This window comes from Procambarus clarkii, chromosome 70 (assembly GCF_040958095.1).
Source record: "Procambarus clarkii isolate CNS0578487 chromosome 70, FALCON_Pclarkii_2.0, whole genome shotgun sequence".
NCBI classification, from domain to species: domain Eukaryota; kingdom Metazoa; phylum Arthropoda; class Malacostraca; order Decapoda; family Cambaridae; genus Procambarus; species Procambarus clarkii.
The window spans coordinates 30803925-30819316 of record NC_091219.1 but is presented as its reverse complement, the minus strand read 5'-3'; the positions used below and the strand labels follow the sequence as shown (position 1 = coordinate 30819316).

General features: G+C 49.2%; 1 protein-coding gene across 1 annotated transcript in view; it reads left to right on the top strand.

Moving 5' to 3' along the window:
• Ser (protein serrate) overlaps positions 1-15392 on the top strand; it is a 213059-nt gene that overhangs the window by 122834 nt on the left and 74833 nt on the right. Inside the window, exons 3-4 of the mRNA XM_045770427.2 lie at positions 6369-6429; positions 11975-12229. Of these exons, the coding sequence (XP_045626383.2) occupies positions 6369-6429; positions 11975-12229 (316 nt within the window). The remainder of the gene's footprint in view (positions 1-6368; positions 6430-11974; positions 12230-15392) is intronic.

The following is a 15392-nucleotide window of genomic DNA, read 5'->3' as shown; positions in this document are numbered from 1 at the left end:
AAGAGTGTGTACGGTGTTATACAAGAGTGTGTACGGTGTTATACAAGAGTGTGTACGGTGTTATACAAGAGTGTGTACGGTGTTATACAAGAGTGTGTACGGTGTTATACAAGAGTGTGTACGGTGTTATACAAGAGTGTGTAAGTACAAGGTGCTCTCAAGGCCTCGTATTCCTCAAAGCTATTTTGAGTGTTAGTTTTGCATACACCACTGACGGTGTGCTGTTTAAGTGTGCCTCATTGTTAAGTGTGCCTTATTGTTCAGTGGACCTTACTGGCTGGCTGCCTGCCTCACTGGCTGGCTGGCTGCCTGCCACACTGGCTGGCTGGCTGGCTGCCTCCTTGCCTCACTGGCTGGCTGGCTGGCTGCCTGCCTCACTGGCTGGCTGGCTGCCTGCTTGCCTCACTGGCTGGCTGGCTGGCTGCCTGCCTCACTGGCTGGCTGGCTGCCTGCCTCAGTGGCTGGCTGCCTCAGTGGCTGGCTGGCTGGCTGCCTCAGTGGCTGGCTGCCTCAGTGGCTGGCTGGCTGCCTGCCTCAGTGGCTGGCTGGCTGCCTGCCTCAGTGGCTGGCTGCCTGCCTCAGTGGCTGGCTGGCTGCCTGCCTCAGTGGCTGGCTGTCCCACTTGCTGACTGCTTGGCTGGCTGGGCACGTCATGGTGGGTGTGGTTGTCTGTTCAGAGATCTGTATCCCTCCCTGCCCATTGGTCAGTGGAGTCACGATCTCCCCTGGATTGGTCTATTTATCACGCATCCTTGTTTATCATTGGCTCACATCTCCGGGGGAGTCGGGCAGGGATTGGTGGGCGTGATGAGAGAAGGTGTGGTCAAAGCCAGGAGGAGAGGAGAGGTGGGAGTGGCTTGTGCAGGCGTGACCTGCGAGGAGGGGGGGGGGTGGAGGGGGGAGCGACACCCCCTGAGCAACAGCCTCGTCCAGTTAAATGTCAGAGTCGTGCACACACAAACTACCGAGACTGCTTTCGCTACCTTGGGGTTTTTGTCTCCCTCTCTCCCTCCCTCCCTCCCTCCCTCCCTCCCTCCCTCCCTCCCTCCCTCCCTCCCTTCTTGGTCACAAAAGAATTAAGGGTGTGAGGGAAGCTTACCTTGATGTGCCCTTCTCCTTTGTCTGGGGAGTGTCCGTGTCTCTGGGGAGTGACACCCCGGCCCGCCACACTCCCTGACCAGTCTCCGCTCAACCATCTGGAAAATGAGAATAATTATGTAGTGTGTGTGTGTGTGTGTGTGTGTGTGTGTGTGTGTGTGTGTGTGTGTGTGTGTGTGTGTGTGTGTACTAACCTAGTTGTTGTTGTACTCACCTAGTTGTGCTTGCAGGGGTTGAGCTCTGGCTCTTTGGTCCCGCCTCTCAACCGTCATCAACTGGTGTACAGGTTCCTGAGCCTACTGGACTCTATCATATCTACACTTGAAACTGTATATGGAGTCAGCCTCCACCACATCACTGCCTAATGCATTCCACCTGTTAACTACTCTGACACTGAAAATGTTCTTACTAACGTCTCTGTGGCTCATTTGGGTACTCAGTTTCCACCTGTGTCTTCTTGTTCGTGTCCCACCCGTGTTAAACAGTTATCCTTATCTACCCTGTCAATCCCTCTGAGAATTTTGTAGGTAGTGATCATGTCTGCCCTTATTCTTCTGTCTTCCAGTGTCGTGACGTGCATTTCACGCAGCCTGTCCTTGTAACTCATGCCTGTTAGTTCTGGGACTAGCCTAGTGGCATACCTCTGAACTTTTTCCAGCTTCGTCTTGTGCTTGACAAGGTACGGGCTCCATGCTGGGCCGCATACTCCAGGATTGGTGTTACATATGTGGTGTACAAGGTTCTGAGTGATTCCTTACACGGGTTCCTGAAGGTAGTTCTGATGTTAGCCAGCCTCGCATACGCCGCTGATGTTATTCTTTTGATGTGGGCTTCAGGAGACAGGGTTGATGTGATATCAACTCCTAGATCCTTCTCTGTGTCCGTTTCATGAAATCTATCATGAAACGTTTCATCTCTCTCTCTCTCTCTTTCGCTCTTTCTCTCTTTCTCTCTTTCTCTCTTTCTCTCTTTCTCTCTCTCTCTCTCTCTCTCTCTCTCTCTCTCTCTCTCTCTCTCTCTCTCTCTCTCTCTCTCCTCACAGTTTTCCTCACCAGGCTCCTTTTCTCATCACCATTCCAACTCTGCTATTCTTCTCCTCCTTCCCTCCTATATTCCTCGTTCCACTCTCCTCCTTTCCCATATCGGTCTTTCCCCTCCCTATCCACCTTTTCCTATCCCCCCGCTCCCCCCCCCCAAAGCCACGCACAACCCCTCCTCGCCACCATTAATATACAAGATCATTTAAAGTGACACAGTAATTATGACGTAGGGTCGTGTTCATGTCAACCCCAGCCAAATACTGCAGTCCCCTTCCCCCTTCGTGCAGTCCCCCCCCTTAAGCATATTCCCCTCCCTTAACAGGAGTGCGTGCTTCTTACAGTCTTGTCAATGTCAATTTTACAACTGATGAGAAGGAGCATAGGGGCTATGATCATTGTATACAAAATACTGAAGGCCTTTTGACACAGGTGTATTCACCCCCTTTTCCTCTCACTAGGATATCTCAATACCAGCCTGTAAATATCTCTCACCCCCTCCACCCCCTCCTACACACAGAGGACAACATTCAGTATATCTCAGCCCATCTCCCCCACCACAAGACCACCCTCACCCCATCACCCCCACCACAAGACCACCCTCACCCCATCACCCCCACCCTCAACCTCTCCCCACTACAGCTCATAAGGACCACCCTCAGCCTCCCCCTCCCACCCCATCATAACATATTCAGATATATGCATCATGCTTCCCGGAATTACGAATCTCTCTCTCTGGAAAGCAAGTTGCATTCGTGTTAGCTGTGTGTGTGTGTCGTGGAGGGCTGTGAGTGCGTGTGTTAGCGTGGGGGGTCCGGCCGTGTACCTGATGACCGCACCAGGGCCCGCCGACAGTAACACGCCAGACAATTGAATTCAGGATGGCCGGGTTCTTGGCCGATGCGCTCGCGTGGAAATCTGTTTTGAAGTCCCGGTTGAATTTCCGCATTTAACGCGGCGAGCGGTTGTTTGGGAGTCGTTTTTATCTGGGTTATTATAATATTCCATGCTTATAGGTGATTCCAGGGTAACTAGGCTGTTAAGACGGCTAATAATCACTCGTTCCATTTTTATGTGAGATTAGACGGTGGCTTTCTGCGTGGAATTAAGCTCGTTGGGGGTCGCTGGCTATCTTATTCACTCTTGTGTTGATGACAATGGGCAGAGTTTCTTTCACCCTATGCCCCTGTTACCTAGCAGTAAAATAGGTACCTGGGTGTTAGTCAGCTGTCACGGGCTGCTCCCTGGGGGTGGAGGCCTGGTCGAGGACTGGGCCGCGGGGACACTAAAGCCCCGAAATCATCTCAAGATAACCTCAAGAAGATGATGATATCCTCATAATGCACCTCAGAGTCTGTAAGTGCAGACTGCCTATCACATGCCTCTGTATCACTAACCATCCTGTGTGATGGGGATTTTTAGCATCACGTAGCTAGCTTTTTGACACACACTGTACTCCCCTTCATATAGTCTAGGGCAGCTAGTTCTTGACACACACTGTACTCCCCTTCATATAGTCTAGGGCAGCTAGTTCTTGACACACACTGTACTCCCCTTCATATAGTCTAGGGCAGCTGCACTAATACACGTGTACCTAAATGTGTTAATACAAAAACAAAAACAAAAAAAAACAAATAAAAAAACAATGTTGGGCGCGTGATGGACGGTGATGTGTGAATATTGATCTGTGACTGACAGGCTGCAACTGGGTCACCACGTTGATGACAATACTTCGCTTGTGTGTGTGTGTGTGTGTGTGTGTGTGTGTGTGTGTGTGTGTGCGTGTGTGTGTGTGTGTGTGTGTGTGTGTGTGTGTGTGTGTGTGTACTCACCTATTTGTGCTTGCGGGGGTTGAGCTTTGGCTCTTTGGTCCCGCATCTTTGTGTGTGTGTGTGTATGTATGTGTGTGTGTGTGTGTGTGTGTGTGTGTGTGTGTGTGTGTGTGTGTGTGTGTGTGTGTGTGTGTGTGTGTGTGTGTGTGTGTGCGTAGGAAAATAAGGAAGAAGCCAGAAGTTCATCAGTAGTTTGTAATGATTGACGTATATAGGTAACCTCAGTGATCATGACTTATACCTGTTGAATACAACCCCTCTCTCTCTCTCTCAGTAAGTGACCTCGCTGGCTGCAGGTCATCCTCTAAGTGTACTCGCAAAATGCCAAACAACTACTAATTATTCGCAAAGTAAATTACAATAATGATATGAGAGGTATACGATGGTATGTCTAACTAATAACAACAACAATAGTAATGATAATGACGCAGGTAATCTTAGAGTCTCTCTAGGAGCGGTCCTGTAATTACTCGGCCACAACCTTCACGGGATTGTTCAAGATTTACATCTTGTAACAATGCCTCTGAAGACTGGTGGAGTAGTGGTGTTAGGGACGGAGTGGGGGGTTCTTGGGTGGGGTATAGGGAAGGTAGTGGTGGGGTTAGTGGTGGTGGAGGGGTGGAGCGGGAGGTAGGCGTTGTGGTGGGGTTGTGGTGGAGGGAGGTGGGGGTTGTAAGGAGTGGTGGTCTTCTTGGTATCTGACTGGCCACACGTAGCTCATATCAATATCATAGTCGCCACACCCTCGCCAAGAGTTAACATCAAGAGCCACCACGCCCACGCCAAGAGCTAACATCAAGAGCCACCACGCCCACGCCAAGAGCTAATATCAAGAGCCACCACGCCCACGCCCTCGCCCACTCATCTGTCCAACCAAGAAGCCTCTCGCGAATTTTATAACGTATCCCACCACTTAATTTAAGAGTATCTCATTTGTCGTGGCGGCCGTGGGATAATCCAGCGATGGATCAGCCCCCCCTCTCATCCCACCCACAACCTTGCTAAATGTATATATGTTTCACGGGAACCTTTTTTGGCGCCACACGCCTCCTTTCTCTCTCACGGCATCCATCTGTTCCCCGGTGTTTCTTTCCCGGACCCAGAGCGCCCCACCCAAGACCTCTCCCACTTCCCCAATCATCATCCCCCCTCCTCCCTTCCATCCATCGTTCCCTTCCCACCACTCCCTCCTCGATCCCCGGTCAGCCAGTCAGCTTCCTGGTGTAAGGTTCGTGCACTTTCGTTTCATTATATATTCCAAACTTGGTAAGATAAATGATTCATTGGGAGATAGCCACTGGAGCTCCCACCCGGGTGTTTCTCAGCTCCAGGGGAATGGAACGCCTGGGAAGGGGGGCAGGAGAGGCAACTTAAGGTGGTTATCATTAGAAACCTCGAAGCTGTTATCGCAAGATGGGGTTTAGAATGGACATGGCGACAGAGTGAAGGAAGGAGCCAAACACTACCGCCGGGAAGCGAACGCCGGGCTCTGCAAAAAGTGAGGCCGCCGCTCTACCGACCTTTTATCTATCACCATCCTAGAGGAACACACACACACACACACACCAGTCTTAACCCCTCTCCTCTCTTCCTTGTCGTCATTTGCTAACAAGTTACCATTCCAGCGTGCTGCAGGAGTGTGGTTCATGATAAAGCATTTGCTGGATCCTGGAATCCGCGCTGGAAGATTGGGTCAAGAGTGTTCTGAAAGCAACACTGGAAAGATGTGTAGTGAAGTTCCTGGAAGCCGTGCTGGAAAACTGTATGGTAACGGTCCTGGAAGCAACGCTGGAAAACTGAAGCAAGGAGAGGAAAGGTTATCTTTAGCGTGTTACAAGATGTTAATAATGTGAACTACGGACAACGTGGCACGGACGACCAAGGACGAGGAAAACACGCACAACATCGACCATTTCCGCCATCTTTTCCCATAATATAATAGGGGGGTTCTAATAGGCACACACAGGGGGGGGGGTAATAATAGGCACACACAGGGGGGGGGGGGTTCTAATAGGCACACACAGGGGGGGGGGGGTAATAATAGGCACACACCCCTCCAATACAGTTTCTGTGTGCTTTTCTCCTACCATCCCCCTTCCTTTTATCTTTTGTTGTACTTTATTATATATTTAGAGGTTACAAGGTAGATACACATTGGCTGAACAATGAGTGCTTAAAGGTTATGGATCTTGGGTATTTACTATTGTTATTTGTTATTATCTACTTGTCTTCAGAATGGAGCTGTTAGCTCTTGGGCCCCGTGCATGCTTATGTGTACATTGATATTGGCCAGAATAGATAATGGTATTTGAAAATGTCGTGGCCGCTTGGTACAATTTCTGTTACGTTCCATTAGAAACCTCTCTCTCTGAATATTAACAACTGTGTATTTTTGTTCCAGAGATCCTTCACACTAATCCTGGAGGTGCTGGACCTGACTGACGACACGTCCCCCAGTAAAGGTAAGTCATGGTGCATACTTTTATGTCCTGGGATGAGAGATGAGAGAGAGAGAGAGAGAGAGAGAGAGAGAGAGAGAGAGAGAGAGAGAGAGAGAGAGAGAGAGAGAGAGAGAGAGAATCTCCAGTTGCTCAAGATCCGGATTTCCTAGTGTCAGACCCTTGCTACTCTCAAGACCACTGATGTGACCACCGCATCTTGCAGCGTTGGCCGCCCAAGTCCGATTATCTCAAACATAACAACACACACAAGATGATAAGCATTTACATTGTTGGACGAAATTTTTCAATGCAGTTAACCTTCAGTTAAGATATAGTAATGGGCACAATATTCTGTTTTACATCTTCTCTCACTATTGGGCTTTGTTGGCTGAGAAAGGTAAGAGGCTGCGTCGAAATGATATTGAAATATACATGTCGGCCAACAAGGGATATATATATATATGGCCGGATTACTTCTCAGGCTTTAGAATACGTCTGCATTTCCCAGAGTCTGTCGACTCCTGCTGGGCACGTCAACCCCCAGCAGCGCCCGTTGCCTCCTGGGATTCCAAGATGGCGTTTCAAAATTGCTTCACCAATGTACCGAGACTACTGTGCCTAGATGGATTCCCTCCCCGAGTTATAGGTAAATGACTGTAGCTCCGACTAGGAACCCAAAGTGGTTGAAGAGAACGAGAGCCCCGATGGCAGCCCAAGGTGGCTGAAGACAACGAGAGCTCCCACTGGGGTCCAAGGTGGCTGAAGGCAACGAGAGCCCCCACTGGGGTCCAAGGTAGCTGAAGACAACGAGAGCCCCCACTGGGGTCCAAGATGGCTGAAGACAACGAGAGCCCCCACTGGGGTCCAAGATGGCTGAAGACAACGAGAGCCCCCACTGGGGTCCAAGATGGCTACATCTAAAGAGAAGACAGAGGCGGCTCTTGCAGCTTCCTCAAGGCTAGCCTCAGCTCCGTCACGCTCCCGCTGATGCGTTTCATTGCTTAAATTAAAAATTATTCTGCATGATTGAGGATGTTGATGAGGTTGCGACACAGAGATGGAACACACCGCCTCCAGCAGCATCTCGTGTGTTCACCAGTCAGCGCACTTGGCAAGGGTCTTGAGAAAAGCCATTTCAGTGGGAGACGGACATGAAAGCATCCCCTTCATCGTGAGAAAGACGGCTCTAAATTACACCTGTCTCCAATTAAAAGCTCTAAACTGCAGGTGGTTTCTTAGACATAACCTGAAGGCTGCAGGAAAATGGATATGGTCATTTGGTGTCGACCTGCACCATGTTACAAATGTGTACTAAGAGGGAGAAAGCTAACCACTTGAGGGACTCCCTTAAGCTGAGGATCTTAACGACCCCACGAGTGCTCAATTTACTCTCCAAATTGCTCGTTGGAGGATACGTTATTACCGCCGTTATCTCCTTATTGCTCTCGTTAAAGACCTCTTTTAATATCTCGCCTCAATACTCTTCGTCGGCCCACAGCCTCTCAACGTATTCAAGAGAGGATCTAATGGCTTTTTTTGGCTAATCTATCTCTGTTTCTCCACTGGAAGCCAGAAGAAGATATTTTTCAGCACTGGAAGCCGGAAGATTAGCAGCTGCACCAGCCCTGGGAGCCACGTGATTTGTTTCTCTCATCACTGGAAGCTGCAATTATAACTTCTGAGGCTCTGGTATATTATCTTCGCCGCCACTGGAGCCAAGAGAGAGCGAGAGAGCTCCAACACCACCAGAGCCAAGAAAGATACCTCCAACAACACCACCACCGGAGCCAAGAAAGATACTTCCAACAACACCACCACCGGAGCCAAGAAAGATACCTCCAACACCACCACCACTGGAGCCAAGAGAGATACCTCCAACACCACCACCACCGGAGCCAAGAAAGATACCTCCAACACCACCACCACTGGAGCCAAGAGAGATACCTCCAACACCACCACCACTGGAGCCAAGAGAGATACCTCCAACACCACCACCACTGGAGCCAAGAGAGATACCTCCAACACCACCACCACTGGAGCCAAGAGAGATACCTCCAACACCACCACCACTGGAGCCAAGAGAGATACCTCCAACACCACCACCACTGGAGCCAAGAGAGATACCTCCAACACCACCACCACCGGAGCCAAGAAAGATACCTCCAACACCACCACCGGAGCCAAGAGAGATACCACCACCACAGGAGCCAAGAGAGATACCTCCACCACCACCGGAGGCAAGAGAGATACCTCCAACACCACCGGAGCCAAGAAAGATACCTCCAACACCACTGGAGCCAATAAAGAGAGCTTCAACAAGACCACCAGAAGCAACGGAGAGAGCTCCAATACTGCCAGTGGAAGCAACAAAGATAGCTTAAGGCACGGATGAACGTCTATACCCTTCTGGACGCCATAAATGATCTTACTGGAAGGCATTACTGGCAAAACCCCAACATGTCCTCACTGAGAGCCTTGAGGATGTCCTTGGTGTCAGTGGAATCCTGGAAGTTATTATTTGAAGTCTGAAGAATGCCTTATCAATTATTAGAAGTGAAGGTGAAGGAAATACCAAATGTGTGTGTGTGTGTGTGTGTGTGTGTGTGTGTGTGTGTGTGTGTGTGTGTGTGTGTGTGTGTGTGTGTGTGTGTGTGTGTGTGTAAGTGTGTGAACCCAAATTTTCAGACGCAACCTTCACCCTTTCTCAAGGTGCTGTAATCATTGTTTAGTAAACAATGATCTGAACATTGTTTTCAGCACCTTGAGAAAGGATATAGGTTACATAAAAATATGCGCATCATATATGTGTACATATATACACACTTACACATATTTTGGGCCGTTCCTTCACCTTTATTTAAGGACTACGGCATTGTAGTAATTTTCTCCATTGTCAGAAGTCTGCAGAATGTCTTCTGTGTTTCTGTAAGACAGAACACTATCTTCATCTTTTTATAAAAGCAGAAATATCCTTACGAGAAGACCAGGGAAATGTCTTAATAATTTCCAGAAACATAATAGTCCCTTCAGTTTCGAGAAGCATAAAGCCTTCGTCTTTACACTGAAAATACCAATTGCATTATCATCTCCACTGGAAAACCTTGCCAGCAACGTCTGTACCACACACCACTGGAACTAAAAGGACGTCTTTGTTATTTCCAGACTCTGGAAGTCACCATGATCTCCCCCCCCCCCACAGCTGGAAGATCAGAAGATCATTCAGGACCTCTTAGTGGGGATTCTGCTAGTTTTTCTCCTCCCTGTGGAGAAGATGGGAGGAGCTGTGGGCGAGGGTAGCCCCCTTGCTCTTCTACACGTCTGGTAATTGGATTTACGAGACCTTGACCAACGCCAAAACAAGTCCCGCTGCACTTTTTTCTAGTTTTACCACCTGGAAGGTTTGTTGAAAGGACCGTTGAGGCTGACCTGACCGCCTCCCCAGCCTTGACTGGTGGAGAGAGAGAACTCAGGCGCGCTCTCTCTCTCTCTCTCTCTCTCTCTCTCTCTCTCTCTCTCTCTCTCTCTCTCTCTCTCTCTCTCTCTCTCTCTCTCTCTCTCTCTCTCTCTCTCTCCCTCTCTCTCTCTCTCTCTCCCTCTCTCTCTCTCTCTCTCTCTCTCTCTCCCTCTCTCTCTCTCTCTCTCTCTCTCTCTCTCTCTCTCTCATGATCACATACCCAGCGTCAACCCTGGAAGGATTGACTGGTCGCCAGTCCCAAAACTGTCCGTCCCTGTTCACCCAGCAGCAATTGGGGAGCTGGTTGTTAACCAACTAGCTAGTCGTGTTCCAGGGAAAACTAGTAAGTTAAGGCTTACTATGTTCTATGGGAAAGGAAAGCTCTGAACCTGCTAACAGGATTCGCCTGCTCTTATACCCTCATTCTTCCCTGTGTGGAGAGAGAGAGAGAGAGAGAGAGAGAGAGAGAGAGAGAGAGAGAGAGAGAGAGAGAGAGAGAGAGAGAGAGAGAGAGAGAGAGAGAGAGAGAGAGAGAGAGAGAGAGTGTGTGTTGTGGAGGGGGTGCGAAATTTTTCCATTACCACCTGGATAAGTAGTAATTATTTCAGTTATATTTGTATTATTAGGTCAAACTTTAAGACACACATCCTGCCAAAAATGCTACAGCTAGCACACGTAGCCTGTTATTTTTATTAACACATTTACGTACCTGTGCAGTTGTGCAGCTGCCCTACACTATGTGAAGAGGAGTACAATGTGTGTAGTTGACCAGACCACACACTACAAGGTGAAGGGACGACGACGTTTCGGTCCGTCCTGGACCATTCTCAAGTCGATTGTGATCGTCGATCGCAATCGACTTGAGAATGGTCCAGGACGGACCGAAACGTCGTCGTCTCTTCACCTTCTAGTGTGTGGTCTGGTCAACTTACTTCAGCCACGTTATTGTGACTGATCGCCTGCATACAGTGTGTGTAGTCTACGTGATGCTGAAGATCCCCATCACACAGGATGGTTAGTCATACAGGGTCATGTGATCAGTAGTCTGCATGGCAAACTTTGGATGCATTATGAAGATATCATCATGAACACGAGAGTTAATAAAGTGATTCCAAGCCCCAGGTACCTCTCATGGCGACGGATCTGAAAACTGGACATTCAATGTCTAGTTTGAGAGATCATACCCCAGTTGTTGCTCACAGGGTGTGCTCCTGAAGTGCTCAGGATTGGGAGATCCGTCACCTGTAGCCACCTGCCACAGGTAACGGTAACCCAACCTGATCCTGGCAACCACTGTGTCGCACAGTCTGGTCCACGTTTTGTGCTGCCAATATACATAAGTTTCGGATGTAATCAAATCATAGCTTTTTATACTGGTGTTTCAGGCCTTCGGGATTAGTAATTTCTCTCCTAATTAAACCTGAGTGTTTGGAACAATATAATCTTAGACAACAGAGATGGGACACCTGGGGGGTCTAATTCAACTTCATCCTTATTACACGCCATAAAAAATATAATAGATGGAAAAAATATCACAATCAAATTTGTATATGCCATTGGCTGCTGTGTGATTACGGGCTTAAGACTTAAGGCTGTGTCCCGGGTCTGGCTACGGGAAGGGGGAGGGGAGGGGGGGGGGGTGCCACACCTGAAGTAATTAATTCCCGTCCACCTGCTTTCCTCCCCGCCGCCCTACGCTATTAATCTTGATTACTGGAAATGATACTGCTGTTTGCAACCTTTTTTTTGTATGTGGTCGTTTACCCCGGGATTATGTAAGTCTGCGTCGTGTCTCTGGTGCTGGCTGCTTCCTTGTGATGTGTGGGTGGGCGGGGGTGTATTGGGGGAGGGCTTGTCTCCCTCTGTCCCTCTGTCTGTCCCTCTGTCTGCCTGTCTGTCTGTCTGTCTGTCTGTCTGTCTGTCTGTCTGTCTGTCTGTCTGTCTGTCTGTCTGTCTGTCTGTCTGTCTGTCCCTCTGTCTGTCCCTCTGTCTGTCTGTCCCTCTGTCCCTCTGTCTGTCCCTCTGTCTGTCTGTCTGCAGTGTTTGTGTAATTATTATTGTATATTCCAGCACCATTAACCGCCATACACTTTCTCTCCTGCTTTGGAACAGAGAGGAGGGAGACGATAGATGCCCTGACCTACAGTGGCATCCTGGTCCCTGGCACGGACTGGCACACCCTGACGGACCAGGGCTCCGTGGCCCGCGTCACCTACCGTGTCAGGGTCCTCTGCGACCAGAACTACTACAACACCACCTGCACCAAGTTCTGCAGGCCGCGGGACGACAAGTTCGGCCACCTCACCTGCGACGTCTCTGGCGACAAGGTCTGTCGCCCCGGCTGGATGGGACCCAACTGTGAGATTGGTGAGTGTTCACTGTTCTTTATTACACACAGAAATCACAATAGTGTGATGCATCAAATGAACAAATCCACGAGGGCTTGACCAGACCACGCACTTGAAGGTGAAGGGACGACGACGTTTCGGTCCGTCTTGGAACCAGATTCACGAAAGCACTTACGCAAACACTTACGAACCTGTACATCTTTTCTCAATCTTTGACGGCCTTGTTTACAATTATTAAACAGTTAATGAGCTCCGAAGCACCAGGAGGCTGTTTATAACAATAACAACAGTTGATTGGGAAGTTTTCATGCTTGTGAACTATTTAATAAATGTAACCAAAGCTGTCAAAGATTGAGAAAAGATGTACACGTTCGCAAGTGCTTTCGTGAATCTGGCCCCTGGACCACAATCGACTTGAGAATGGTCCAGGACGGACCGAAACGTCGTCGTCCCTTCACCTTCTAGTGTATGGTCTGGTCAACCTACTATAGCCACGTTATTGTGACTCATCGCCTGCAAATCCACAAGGGTTTGACCATGTCGTAGCTCAGTCGATTAAGGCAGCGTCTTGGATGTTCTCGGACGTAGGTTCGAATCCCCGTGACGGCCCTTGTGGATTTGTACAGTTCTTTATCTTTGTCCACTTGGCCTGGTTGGTTGAGCGATCTCCTTACTTCTTGCAGGGTCAGCGTTCGATCCTCGATGGTCCAGGTGGTTACCAAGTCATACTGGCTTAGTGCTTTTTCTTGACTTTTTTTAGTGTGAACCTATTCTTGCTTAGGGATTTATTTATCCACACACACACACACACACACACACACACACACACACACACACACACACACACACACACACACACACACACACACACATGTGTTTTTGGCCATACACATCTGACTTTTGACCCAAGCTTAGTAATCTATATATATCTCTTGTCTTTCATTTTCATTTTTCATATGGCCTGTGCATATATACTTAGTACCTACATGGCGGATTTTTTTCAGGATAACTGTTAGTCTTACTTTCCCTTCCTTCCTTTCTTCCTTCCTTCCTTCCTTCGTCTTCTATCTACCCTTCCTCCGTTTAATGTCTCTCAATCAATCGTGTTCCTCTCTTGCCCATCCCATCCCTTCTCTCCCTCCTATCCTTTAATTCTCTCCCCCCCATTCCCTTCCCTTCCCTTCCACTACTCTTTAAATGCTAGTATAATTGTCCATTTACATGTATTGCTGTTGCGGACATCAACAGCCTGGCATATCATACAGCTAACTTAATTCTGTTCAGAGACCGGGCCGCGAGGGTGGCAATCCCCGGAACAACCACCGGGAATTGAGTTATACTGAGGAACAAAGTTATCATACTTGGGAACAAAGTTATCACACACTTTCCCAGTTTTGGAGAAGCCTCTAAAAATGGATGCCAGGCATGGTCCTACTCAGGATAACTTTCTGCCTAATCTCATTTCTCATTCTCAAAATTTGTTCTCATCCTGTGGTTCAATTCCAACGGTGTCTTGTTGGACCAATCCTGTAGCATAATAACTCATCTTCTTGTAACATTCTGCAGTCATCATCTGTCTTAAACACACAGCCCCGCTCCTGTGCCAGGTAAGTCCACTACGGGCTCACCATAGCCCGTGCTACTTGACCCGCTCCTGTGCTAGATAAGTTACGGGCTCACCATAGCCCGTGCTACATGGAACTTGTTCCGAGTAGCTGAATCTATACCAACAACAACAACATTGTAACATTCTGCAATCATCATCTGTCTTAATTCTTCATATCACCTTCGTGTCGTCTGTAAACGTTCACAAGGACTAGTATTTCATCAGAAAATAATAATGCTGTCTTAGAAGCAGTATTGCTGTAATAAGCGAGCCCAGCAGGTCTTCTTAAGTTACTTCTCTTCATAGATATCTTCTCTCTGCAACTCCGTGTTCAGTCTGTTGGGTACTCTCTGTGTAGCATCGGGTGAGTACAACTAGGTGCGTACTGTCACCCCCGCTTGCTTTACCAGTTTGTGCATTATGGGGCACTCTCAAAACCCTTCTGGCTGGGTAAACAGAAAAGTGAACACTCACAGAGGCACTCAAACACACACAGCAACTTGTCCTCTTACAAACAACGTCGCTTTTTGCTCGTATGCGTTACATAAGGCCAAAAATTGTCGTTCTGGAAAATGGAAGCGGCTGGCGAAAGTGACGTTCTGTCCCGTTTTCTGTTTTGGGTCCTCTGGTAGGTTAGGACGTTAATTTGACCGCGAAAGTGGTCGACAACTATTTAGTCGAAAGTACGAATAAGTACTATCATTCCAGGGAGGACGGTGGTGCCACCAGACACAGCACGTCATGGTTGAGGGGGCACGGGGCACTGCCGTGGCACTGTCGACCCAGGCAGTGAATTACGCCTTTGGTTATAACGTAAAGTTTCGTGGAAGCTGGCAGAGCATTAGTGTCTTGATGGGGGGGGGGGAAGGAGGGCTGCCCGGGTGTTCATCAGGGCTGTTGTGGTTGGTTTCAGGCATTAGCACGTAAACAATCAGGTTAGGGAAGTGATGGTGATGGTTGCAAAGTTGTAGCAGCACTGGTGGCAGCAGTAGCAGCGACAGGAACAGCAGCAACAGGAACAGGAACAGCAGCAGAAGCAGAAGCAGCAGCAGCAGCAGAAGCAGCAGCAGCAGCAGGAGCCTGGGGCTGGTCGTGGCCTGTTCGCCCTGCACCACTTGCAGGGGGGGAGGAGGGGGGGGGGGGGGGAGCCAGGACTGCCAAGATCCATCATGTTACCTTCACGCACTTACCTACCTACCTTCACACGCATTCCCCTCCCTCCCTCCCTCTCCAACACAGATAGAGGGTCTACCAACGCTCTATCACACAGCTCCCTACCTCCTTCACTCCCTCCCCCCCCCCCTGTCTCCCTCACAGCGCCTTACCTCTCCCTACCTCCTCCCCCATCACACAGGCCGGACTTTTAAACCTTACACTGCTCCCTCTCTCCCTCATAGAGCTCCCTCTCTCCCTCATAGAGCTCCCTCTCTCCCTCTCCACCACCGGTTCCCTCCACTACGCCTCGGCTGAGGGCTCCATCCCACACCGGAATTCCAGCCCTGACGACTCCTACCTACCTCTCCTTGGCGACGAAGTCAGATCCAGCTCCCCGCGTTAACCTATCCAATCTTCCATC